The sequence below is a fragment of the Dendrobates tinctorius genome, unplaced genomic scaffold (assembly GCF_039654945.1).
Source record: "Dendrobates tinctorius isolate UK_male_01 unplaced genomic scaffold, ASM3965494v1 ptg000003l, whole genome shotgun sequence".
NCBI classification, from domain to species: Eukaryota; Metazoa; Chordata; class Amphibia; order Anura; family Dendrobatidae; genus Dendrobates; species Dendrobates tinctorius.
This window is the reverse complement of record NW_027361671.1, coordinates 99,082,862-99,095,492: the sequence shown is the minus strand read 5'-3', so window position 1 is coordinate 99,095,492 and position 12,631 is coordinate 99,082,862. Positions and strand designations below refer to the sequence as shown.

The following is a 12,631-nucleotide window of genomic DNA, read 5'->3' as shown; positions in this document are numbered from 1 at the left end:
CCTGCATCTCATCAGTACTGTGGTTCCCGTATGGTCCACAGTCTGATAATCGCTGATAACTACCAGTATCTCCTCAGCATTTTTAAAAGACATGCGGGGAGTTTCAGATTTACGTGACGCAAGTAGGGATGAGCTTTCCGATATTGAAATATCGGAAATCGGGCCGATATTTGCGATATCGGAATTCCGATTCCGATATTTTTTTCACATCGGAAATCGGAAAGCAGAAGACTAAGCATGGTTTAAAGGGAGTGTATCCGTTCCTCCACGTGGTGCTCCTGGAAACTCCCTGCAAAGCAAGGTGAGCTGAACGCAGACACATGTCAGTCAAAGGGCATATTGACACCACCACTGGCAGTTTTAATTTAATAATGTAAAATCACTAACCCTAACTATCCCTAACCCTTACCACTAACCCTAACCACTAACCCTAACCACTAACCCTAGCCCCTAACCCTGCTAACCATAAGCATAACCCTAACTAACCCTAACCCAACTACCATAAGCATAACCCTAACCCTAGCTGCCCTAACCCTACCAACCATAAGCATAACCCTAACCCTAAACCCTACTATCCATAAGGATAACCCTAACCCTACTAACCATAAGCATAACCCTAACCCTAACTAACCCCTAACCCTACTATCCATAAGCATAACCCTAACCAACCCTAACCCTTACCCTAACCATAACCCTAACTAACCCTACTAACAATAAGCATAACCCTAACTAACCCTAACCCCCTAACCCCACTATCCATAAGCATAACCCTAACCCTAACCCTAACCCTACTAACCATCACCCTAACTAACCCTAACCCTACTAACCATAAGCATAACCCTAACCCCTAACCATAAGCATAACCCTAACCCTACTAACCCTAACCATAACCCTAACTAACCCTAACCCCTACTAACCATAAACCCTAACCCTACCCCAACTAATCCTAACCCAAAGAAAAAACACCGCTGTTAAGAAGATGGTGACCAGTTTTCCTGCTACAGCTTTCGCTCTGTGCATTTTTCTAGCGATTTTTTTGCTCCTCTGCAAACTCCTCCCCATTATCCTGAAGTGTTTCCCCTCCATTTTATCCATTATATAGCACTGTAGTGGTCATTTTGTAATTCCGATTTTTTTCTCCCATTGACTTGCATTGATATCGGAAATTGCAATATCCGATATTTTTTCAATATCGGAAATCGGATTTCCGATACGATATCGGGCAATATCGCTCATCCCTAGACGCAAGTGTATATGGGGCTGACCTGAAACTACAATTGATCACTGTACTAAGCTTGGTGATGTATTCATGTACTGATGATGGTTCTTATGACATAATCTATAACATGCTGCAGGTTAAAACTGAAAAATCCTCAATTTAGTTTTGAGATTATGAGGAGTATTTAAAGTTTCTGCTTCAAAAACTCAGTTTAAGTTTGGGTGTGTTCACTGATTTTTTGGAGCAGAAACTATCAAAATCCTTTTCAATACTCAAAACTTGGTTATGCAGATGTATTCATGTAAACACCCTTTGTATTTTTTTTTTTTGTGTCCTTCAGATTGTCATACTGAACTAATGTGGCCCTTGGACCAATAAATGTGCACCCCTGCTTTAAGATTAAACTGTTCTGGCTAAAAAAAAAAAAAAAATATCAGATAATCTGGAGAATGCGGGAAGAGCGTCAGACGTCCAAAGTACAGTATGGACAGGGCAGTCAGAGAAGCTGGGAGTGATTGTAGATGAACAGGGAACTGGTGGAGCAGTAGGTGGGATTACTAACTGAGGATAAGGGTATTCTACCAATTCAGTTCTCAGCAAAGTGGTTTTTTTTTTGGTTTTGTTCTATCTTGAAGCAGAAGGTAAATGTGAAATGTAAAGCTAAAGGCAATCTGTCACCAGGTTTTTGCTACGTCATCTGAGAGCAGCATAATATAGAACAAAAAAGAGACCCCGATTCCACCGATGTGTCACTTAGTTTACTGGGGGCAGCAGTTGTAACACAATCAGAGTTATTAGATGTAGCAAGGCTCAGAAGGCTGCCCTCCCACACACACCACAGCTTTCTGTGTACATTGTACATTGATGGTAAGCTGCTAATCAGAGGTGGGGTGGAGCTGGACCAGGATGCACGCAAGCTGTAGTCCTGCAGTGATAATCTCCTGCTGATAAATCATTCAACAGCACACAGCCTAATAAGTGACACATAGCTGAAATCGGGGTCTTGGCCTCTACCGCATGCTGCCCTCAGATTAAAGTGCAAAAACCTGCTGACAGATTCCCTTTAACAATAGTCAACATACCCCCCGTAAAAATCATAAAATCTAGTAAAACCAAGAAAACATTATTGCGATAATATGAAGACAATAACATAACGCTAAAGGCGTCACCTTCTCTGCTGTTGTTGTCCAGATCTGGGCTGCATTAGACTCTGGTGCCATCAGTAAACTATGAAGTAAAGCAATGACTTCAGCAGCCATGCTGTTCGCTACATGTCCACTGATGAAAGGACGTACAGGATCAGTTCTAAGAAAAGCAGAAGACATTTACTAATAAGATTGTGAATGCATGAGAAACTTAAAAATCTAATAACTTACATTGATCATAAGAAGGGTGTGTGAAGAAAGAACTCCAGACAATATCTAACAATGGCCATGCACTAAAGAGACTAGAGACCCCTAAAGGACGATGTGGATCGTTTTCTGCAGCCTGGCGGTATGGTCACACGTCACTGAGATAATATACTAAAGTAACTTTATTCCGTTCACGTATCTGTACCTGGCAAGATCAGAATTTCTCTCTCTGCAGACAGAAGTCTGGGCGGTTTTCTTCTTGTCTCCAGTAGACAGACTACTTGCCGTTTCTGGACTGATGGTTTCCACTGGTGGCCCCACGCTCACTATTAATCCAGACTGGGCCCATTTGGTTGCTTTGCGGAGCGCAGCAGCTGATTCTTCAGTGATAACTTCACAGCAACCGCTCTGCACGGTGAAACCACACAGAAACAAAACCGTATACAAGATACAATTACACATAATGCTAAATAATATACATTACAATTCATATAAGCAGGGCGACAAGATGCTGGGTTTCCCATACAGCACATCAGTCCTAGATACGGTTATTACACCCAAAGAACAGTATTTGTGGTTTTATGATCCCTATATGGACAGTTACTTTATCACATACATTGCTTTTTAATCAGCATAGCCCCAAGAATAAATTTCTGCTTGGAAATAATGTTTAAAAGTGGAAATTTAATAAAAAAAAAATACTAACTTTAGTCATATCTCGATCCATTTTTACGACTTTTTCCATGTTTGCACCAGTGCCAAGTCGGAATGGACGGCCCTCAGAACTACTATAAAACAGAGAAATAAGTGATATCCAGAGAAGTGACTAAGAGGAACGAAGATCGAAAATGTATCTGGGCTTCGATGCATAAAATATTAAATAAGTAGTTGCTTAAAAGGGATTTTCTTATCTCCACCTAAGAAAAAAAAAAATCGAAGCAAGCTGCAAGTTGCTGTGCAAATCAGATCACGCTCAGCCATTCAAGTCTATGGGTGAGTGGAAAACTTCAGACTGCACTCGGATAACAAGCAAGTGCAGTCTGACTTCCTGCCTAGTAACACATGCTGAATGGGAGGCAGGTGACTCCAGGATGCTGCGGCATTCACTAGCTCTCATGCATAAGCACAGTTCAATTCCTGGAGCGATTTCGCTTTATAAAGCACATAGAGAGAAAAGCATATGAACTCCTATCTGCAGCTTGAATGAGCAGCCTTCCCTAATAATTTGAATGCTTTCCCCTTTTTTTATTGCCTGATGAAGCTAGCAATAGCGAAACTCGAGTCCACAGAGTCCTGGTTTGCTTGTGAATATGTTATCACTTATATCGTGACCTCTGTGACAGGCCCTTTTGTGCTGTTAGCTATATGTATAGTTTATTCCAGGCATATGATAATATGACGCATACTTTTAGTAGATTGTGCATGAATAGTTATTAACATCTTACGTTCGGTGAATTCAGCTAAACTATTACACATGCATAGACGGAGTATAATGTAGCATTGTTTTGGGGTTGACTGGCTATTCTCATTATATTTTTAAAATACTATTCGGGCTATCAAACATAAAAAAAAACAAACAAACAAACCTACCTATCAGAGTTTAACAGATTTAAGATCACATTTTGAAATCAGATAATCTAATAACATTTTCTTCCTTGCACTCCGCTCATTACCTTAGCAAGGGCTGCAGGACTTCATGAGATGACTGATCTTCCCGTTTGTGAATAAAAATGGAAAGTTTGCCGTCCACAGCTTCGCTCTCTTCCCCGCTATCTTTATCACCCTTCTGAGAGCCCTTAGGACTGTTTTTCGATAAGCTGCTGTCTGGCTCAGAGGAGGTTGGGGAGAGAACTGTCTGACAACCTGCAACACAAGGCAGCATGAAAGACCAAAGATAAAGAGGTCATAAGTGTGGGTAATAGGTAATAATAGCTCAATAATAAAGGGGTTGTCCACTATTAGGATAACCAGTTCTTAAAGGGGTGGACCGAAGGCAAAGTCATTTTGTTCCTAAATCCCTATTTGATGCCATCATCTGAGCTATTTTCTAATATACTTGCTTTAAAAATTCCCTACAGCTCCCCAACTACACTAAAAGGGGTTTTACACACAGCGATATCGCTAGTGATATCGCTATAACGTCACCGATTTTGTGACTTTATAGCGATATCGCTGTGTGTGATACTTACCAACGACCGGCTCCCCCGCTGTCCATCGCTGATCGCGTGAGAATGTCCGGCTCCATTTCTCGTCGTCAGCTTCCTGCTGTGACGACGAGCGACGCGTGGAGGCGGGCATGAGGACGCCAGGATCACTGTGTGTGAAAGGTGAGTATCGTGCGCTGCGTCGCTGTGAGATCTGCCTGTGTGACAGCTCACTAGCGATCATTTAGCGATGCACCAGCGATCCTGACCGGGTCGGATCGCTGGTGCATCGCTAAATGTAAAAGGGCCTTTACAGCTATTGTATTTGTTTCTCTACTTCCTGCATGATGACGATTCGCTTGAGTAACTTAGTACATGCTGGCATACGTAAAGTGTCAACAGGGAGCAGAGGTTGCAGTCACTGTCACAGCCCCTGCCTAAAACGAAGCGCTTTCAGTGACGCTCATTTCAGGGGCAGTGCTGTTCCTGCTCTCTCCCCTGTGAGCGCTCTATTGTCTGCTTAGATGAATAGTAATAAGCCAAGAACAGAGCGTTATCAGAATTCCTGAAGACCAGCGACGTTGCTAGTTCTCCTGCACCCCGGGTACAGTGACACCGCTATGTTCCCGGCTTATCGCTATTCATCTACGCAGACAACAGTGGAGACCGTCTGGAACGCGTCAACGGATCCCGGTGATTCTGAGAATGTTGTCACGTGACATACTGAACTTTATGATAGCGGTAAAATTTCTTCTATATGACTTGTGTTTATTTGTGGAAAAAAAACCAAAACGGAAATTTGACAAAAATTTTTGCAATTTTCAAACTTTATTTTTATGCCCTTAAATCAGAGTCATATCACTCAAAAAAGTTAATAAATAACATTTCCCACATGTCTACTTTGCATCAGCACAGTATTGGAACCAAAATTGTTTTTGTTAGGAAGTTATAAGGGTTCTATATGAAAGAAAATACCCAAAAGTGACACCATTATAAAAACTGCACCCCTCAAGGTGCTCAAAGCCACATTCAAGAAGTTTATTAACCCTTCAGGTGCATCACAGGAATTTTTTGAGTGTGGAAGGAAAAAATAAACATTTACTTTTCTTTCACCAAAAATTTCCTTTAGATCTAATTATTTTTTTTTACTTTTGCAAGGGTAACAGGAGAAAATGGACCATAAATTTTGTTGTGCAATTTCTCCTGAGCATGCCAATACCCCATATGTTGGGGAAGTCTACTGTTTGGGCATACAGCAGGGCTTGGAACGGAAGGAGCGCCATTTCACTATTTGAATGTAAAATATGCTGGTATAATTAGCGGTTGCCATGTCCCGTTTGCAGAGCTCCTGATGTGCCTAAACAGTGGAAACCCCCAACAAGTGACACCATTTTGAAAACTAGACCCCTTTGGGACCTTATCTAGATGTTTATTGAGCACCCGAACCCCCAGGTGCTTCACAGAAGTTTATAAAGTTAAGCAGTGAAAATAAAAAAAATGTTAAAAAAAAAAATCACTTTTCCCACAAAAAATCTTTTTTTAGCTACAAATTTTCTACTTTCACAAGGGCAAAAGGAGAAAATGGACTCCAGAATTTGTTGTCTAATTTCTCCCGAGTTCATCGATATCCCATTTGTGGTCGAAAACTGCTTTTGAGGTACAGTGCAAAGCTCAGAAGGGAAGTAGCGCCATATCACAGTACAGATTTTGCTGCACTTGTTTGAGGGTGTCATGTTACATTGGCAGAGCCCTTGAGGTGCCAGAACAGCAGAAACCGCCTTAAGTTAGCCCAGTTTACTAGTTAAACCTCTTAATGAATTCATCTAGGGGTGCAGGGATTGTATTGACACCACAGATATGTCACAAACTTTTATACCATTGGGCAGTGAAGAAAAAAAAATTCATTTTTACTACCAAGATTGTGTGTTAGCCCCAAATTTTAAATTTTCACACTGGGAATGGGTAAAAATATCAACAGCATTTGCCCCACAATTTCGACTGAATGTAGAAATACCCCATATGTGGCTGTACAGTACTATGTTACCATATGGAGTGACTCGGGAGGGACAGAGCACTATTTGTCTCCTGGAGCGCAGATTTTCGTAGACTAGTTTGTGGTCTCCATATAAAGTAAAGAGTACCGTAGACTAGTTTGTGGTCTCCATATAAAGAGTACCTAAGTGCTAGAAAAGCACAATCCCCCCTCAAGTGACCCCATTTTGAAAATTATAACCCTTTGGCAATTTATCTACAGATTTAGTGATGATTTTGACTGCATGGATGTTTTCCAGAAACATGCAGCAGTGGATGTTGCCAAGTGAAAATTGCAAACTGCCGTTGTAGTGACCAGTACGTTGTAGTGACCAATATGTTATGCCCAGCTCATGCTTCTAAAGACATGCACCTGTAAATTAGGCAGGCTCTCATCACTACAGAAATGCCAAAAATGTGGGCGGTTTATGTGGCTTAGGCACACTGGGGCTCAGAAGGGAGAGGGGCATTTGGATTTGTGAGTGGAGAAATTGCTGAATTTCTTTTGGCAGGTGAGGAGCCATTTACAGTTAGGTCCATATATATTTGGAATATTTGGACAGAGACATTTTTCTAATTTTGGTTCTAGACATTACGACAATGAATTTTAAACAAAACAATTCAGATGCAGTTGAAGTTCAGACTTTCAGCTTTCATTTGAGGGTATCCACATTAAAATTGGATGAATGGTTTAGGAGTTTCAGCTCCTTAACATGTGCCACCCTGTTTTTAAAGGGACCAAAAGTAATTGGACAATTGACTCCAGGGCTATTTCATGGACAGGTGTGGGCAATCCCTTTGTTATCTCATTCTCAATTAAGCAGATAAAAGGCCTGGAGTTGATTTGAGGTGTGGTGCTTGCATTTGGAAGGTTTTGCGGTGAAGGAAACATGCGGTCAAAGGAGCTGAATCCGCAGAGGCCTGAGAATGAATTTGGTAATGTTTTGTAAAAGTATGCAGACTGGACCAAGTCACAGCCTTGCAGACCTGTTCTACCGAGGCCTGGTGCCGAATGGCCCAAGAGGCGCCCACTGACCTGGTAGAGTGCGCCTTAATCCCCGCTGGGACAGGCGCGTTCCTGACACGGTAGGATTCCTGAATCGCCAAGCGAATCCACCTGGCTAGCGTTGCTTTTGACACGGCTGGACCCTTCCAATGCCGCTCTGGAAGTATGAACAAGGCATCTGACTTGTGGAAGGGAGCCGTCCGCGAGATGTACCATCTCAGTGCCCTAACTACATCCAGGGTGTGGAGGGCCTTCTCAATGCGATGGACTGGCGCCGGACAAAAGGAAGGCAAAACAATTTCCTTGTTGAGATGGAAAGAGGAACCGACCTTGGGTAGGAAGTACAGGGACGTCCTGAGAACTACCTTGTCCTGATGAAAATTCAGGAATGGAGAACGGCAGGACAGGGCTGCCAATTCCGAAACTTGTCTGATTGACGTAATTGCCACTAGAAAGACCACCTTCCGAGAGAGGACGGTCAGTGACACGTCCTGCAGCCGTTCGAAAGGAGCCTCCTGTAAGGCCCCGAAAACCAGGTTAAGGTCCCATGATTCCAATGGCCTTCTATAAGGAGGTGCCACATGGGAAACTCCCTGAAGGAACGTCTTGACCTGAAGTTTGGTGGCAATTTTGCATTGGAAAAACACTAACAAGGACGAACTTTGGCCCTTCAGCGAGCTAAGCGCGAGGCTTGATTTTAATCCGGATGAAGGAATTCCAATATGGCCGGAATGGGAAACACCAGAGGTGATCGACCATGATCCTTGCACCACGAAAAGAAGGTTTTCCAGGTGCGGTGATAGATGCGCATGGACACAGGCTTCCCAGCACTAATCATGGTAGAAATCACACCATGAGAGAACCCAACCTGTGCTAAAATCCAGGATTCAACGGCCATGCCGTCAAAGACAGGACCCCGGAGTTCTGCTGGTAAATCGGGCCCTGCGAGAGTAGATCCATGCGATCTCGAAGTCGCCAGGGGACGTTGGCGACTAGTTGTATTAGTTCTGCATACCATGCTCGGCGCGGCCAACCTGGCGCGACTAGGATCACTGGTACTCCCCCTCTGCTCTGATCTTCTTGATGACCCTCGGAAGCAAAGGAAGAGGGGGGAAGAAGTACGAGAGCCAGAACCGGTGCCATGGCAGAACTAGGGCGTCCGCTCCGATGGCGCATGGATCGTGCGACTGGGCGAGGAACCTTGCTGTTTAGTCTTGAGACCATGAGATTCACATCTGGAGTCCCCGAACGATGACAAATCTTCTGAAAGACTTCCGGATGAAGAGACCACTCTCCCGAGGCAATGCCATGGCGACTAAGAAAATCAGCCTCCCAATTTTCTATGCCCGGGATGTGGATTGCTGAGATGGGCGAATGGTTGGTCTCGGCCCAATGGAGAATGTGACTCACTTCGTGCATGGCCATCTAGCTCCGGGTACCTCCCTGTGGTGGTTGATATACGCTACAGCCGTGGCGTTGTCGGATTGGATCCTGATGGGGGGACCTGCAAGGAGATGATGGAAACTCCGTAGAGCTAATCTGATCGCTTGTATCTCTAAAATGTTGATAGGAAGACGAGACTCTCGGGTTGACCAACGACCCTGTGCCGTGTGGTGACGAAAGACCGCACCCCAGCCGAGAAGACTTGCGTCGGTGGTTACTACCAACCATCTTACTGGGAGAAAAGACCTCCCTTGATTCAGGGAGGACCTCAGTGTCCACCACCAGAGGGCTTGCCTGACCCACAGGGACAGAAGGATCCGACGATCCAGGGAGGACGTGTTCTTGTCCGAAGCAAAAAGCAACGCATGTTGTAAGGGACGGAGATGGAACTGTGCAAATGGAACTGCTTCCATTGCTGCCACCATCTTTCCGAGATCTCTCATGCTGAAATGAATGGAGTGAGAAACCGATCGGGAAAGAGTTCGTGCTGCCTGTTGTAAGGCTTGGGTCTTTTCTGGAGGGAGAATAAACAACCCGCGGGAAGTGTCCAAGATCATTCCTAAAAAGGAAAACTGCTAAGCCGGTTTTGGGAAAAACTTTTCAAAGTTTATCTTCCACCCCAGACGAGAAAGTGTATTACTGTTATATCCATGGATTCCTCGCAGGCTGGAAGGGACGGACCCTTGATGAGCAGGTCGTCCAGATACGGTAACGCCACCACTCCCCGAGAGTGGAGAATGGCCATGACAGCCACCATGACCTTGGTAAAGACCCTGGGGGCGAGTCCGAAGGGCAAGGCAACGAATTCGAAGTGTTCCTCGTGAATTGCAAAACGTAGGAACTGCTGGTGGGACGGGCAGATCGGAATGTGAAGGTAAGCGTCCTTGATGTCGATGGATGCTAGGAACTCTCCTTTTTCCATGGAGATCTAGAATGAGTCGCATCGTCCCGTCCTTTTTTGGAACCACAAAAAAGGTTTGAATAAAAACGATGGGGTCTGAAACCAGACCCAAGTGCCTCCTATAGACACTAGGCAAGAACTGGAGAAATCTCAGCCAGCCAGCGGGTCTATACTGCAGGGGAGGAGCTAACTTTTTTTCTGGTTTACTTAGTGTCCTCCTAGCGGCCAGCAGCATAACACCCGCTGACTCTGTGTCCCCCAATGAGGCGTAGGAGAAAATAATTTTTCTTTTTTTTCTTTGTTTAAAGATTTTTTAAAAAATATTTTACACTTTATCATTTTTTTTTTTAACATTTTTAAATTTTTACATTGCGGCGCCGTACTAGTATTGCTCTGGGCACAAATGCACCTCCCGCAGAGAAGTACTAGTGCTATTTTTTCCCTGAGGAAGCCACCTCTTGTGTGGCGACATGCGTGGGATCTCATCCCACACACTGGCTCCCCTTATCCCTGGTGGGGCTGCTGGCTTTTTTCATGTTTCTGGGACATACCATTGCCCTGATTCTCAGCTTCTTTGCACCTTAGTGTGTTTTTACACACTTATTCAGTCTTGCCATCTCTTGGACATTTCTCTTCGCTATATGTCCTTCACATTTGACTCAGTGATAAAATTCCCCCCTTTGAGGGGTTACCATTGTTTCATATTAGCAACCGGATATTTTTTTCAAACCAATTTTTGATCACAAATGCTGTTGGACCCTCTTTTGGTATTGTATACTCATTGTTAAATTTTGTCATTTGTCACTCTCTATATATGCAGTTTTCTTTGCACATATTATATTTATATAAGTTTTTTGTGATACATGCTTGTACATTTGTAGGCATACATTTCAAAAGCCAGTTATATTTATTCATTCATCGCCTTTCATGGGAGCCTGCTGTGGTTTGCCATTGCCTTTATTCTGAGGTGTGGCATTTGGTCTTGAGTCTCCTTTGCACACAGATGCAATTTTAATTGTTTTTATACTATATGTGTTTTGTTCTGTCTCTGTATGTATTTTTTTGGTGAATAATAAAAATTCAAATTTTGTATTACACATATATTTAGTATATATATATTTCTTATGCAATTGAGGTGCTCTCTTTTATGGGTTTGACTTTTTCTTGCTCTATTACTAGTACGGCACATATCGCGAACGGGTTAAATACTATATTTCCTTTTGTAAAATAAAATACCTTATATTCACCTCCCATACTGGCGGCATTTCAGCAATGTTGTCGCCGGGTCTCCCAAGGCTCGCATGACATTGTTTTGCCACATGTGCCCAGCAGTTAAACGCTTACCTCCCTCAGGTGAATATTGCATGGCTGGGGAGGTATGAACACTATAGCCCAATAGTGTCCGCCGTCTAACTACAGGGCACATGTGCCAATGTGCCCCCCCCACGAGTACATTCCGTACATACCTGGAACCACATAGTCTGCCAATTTTGCCAACAATAGTGATGCAATTTTCGAGGCTGGATCACTCGGATCTTCTTGCTCGCTGTTAAGAGATGGTACAGAGTAGCTCCATGGTGGAAGCTCCACATTGCCACAATCTTCAACACTCATGAGAGGCAGAGCTGCGCGGCACAGCTGCAGGATTATGAGCACGAGCTTTGGGGACGGGCGCTGATCCAGCAGCAGTGAGAGGAGCTTAGAGACACAAGCGGGCTGGCTCAGTATTGCTTTTCCTATTTGACTCCTGTGTAAATAAGTTGTTACAATTATTGCATATCACAAATGATCCATGCAACAAATATCCAACATTTCTCAATACAGTCTCTTGATTTAGTTGGCGTCATGAATTAAAGTACTATTATAAGGCCTTTTTTTTTTTTAAATTTCAACAAAAGATATCAGGAATATATGTTCCCCTTGTGCAGTAACATACAGACGAGTGGCCATTTTCTACTGTTTCTGTCATCGCTGCGGTCCCTCTATATCTTGTGACTGGCCAGAAGACATTGCCAATGGTCGCTTTCTTAATTTCAGTCTATTAGCATCTTGTTCTGAGACATACACTAAAAGAAACTTCTGGTCCACGCAACAATGGAGTGAGCCCAATTGTCACAACTATGTTCATGTGGGTCCAGAAGAGGACCAGAGTGGCGCAGGGAGTAGGAGAAGAGGACGAGAGTGGCGCAGGGAGTAGCAGAAGAGGACCAGAGGGGTGCAGGGACTAGCAGAAGAGGACCAGAGGGGTGCAGGGACTAGCAGAAGAGGACCAGAGGGGTGCAGGGACTAGCAGAAGAGGACCAGAGGGGTGCAGGGACTAGCAGAAGAGGACCAGAGGGGTGCAGGGACTAGCAAAAGAGGACCAGAGTGGTGCAGGGACTAGCAGAAGAGGACCAGAGTGGTGCAGGGACTAGCAGAAGAAGACCAGAGGGGTGCAGGGACTAGCAGAAGAGGACCAGAGGGGTGCAGGGACTAGCAGAAGAGGACCAGAGGGGTGCAGGGACTAGCAGAAGAGGACCAGAGGGGTGCAGGGAC

At 44.1% G+C, this 12,631-nt stretch overlaps 1 protein-coding gene across 3 annotated transcripts in view; it reads right to left on the bottom strand.

Moving 5' to 3' along the window:
* HECTD4 (HECT domain E3 ubiquitin protein ligase 4) overlaps window positions 1-12,631 on the bottom strand; it is a 352,187-nt gene that overhangs the window by 127,949 nt on the left and 211,607 nt on the right. For all 3 annotated transcript variants that reach the window (XM_073562745.1, XM_073562806.1, XM_073562884.1), the window contains 5 exons: window positions 11,563-11,843; window positions 4,245-4,434; window positions 3,278-3,359; window positions 2,777-2,979; window positions 2,389-2,524 (listed from right to left, as the gene is read on the bottom strand). In XM_073562745.1, coding sequence (XP_073418846.1) covers window positions 2,389-2,524; window positions 2,777-2,979; window positions 3,278-3,359; window positions 4,245-4,434; window positions 11,563-11,843 — 892 coding nt within the window. The remainder of the gene's footprint in view (window positions 1-2,388; window positions 2,525-2,776; window positions 2,980-3,277; window positions 3,360-4,244; window positions 4,435-11,562; window positions 11,844-12,631) is intronic.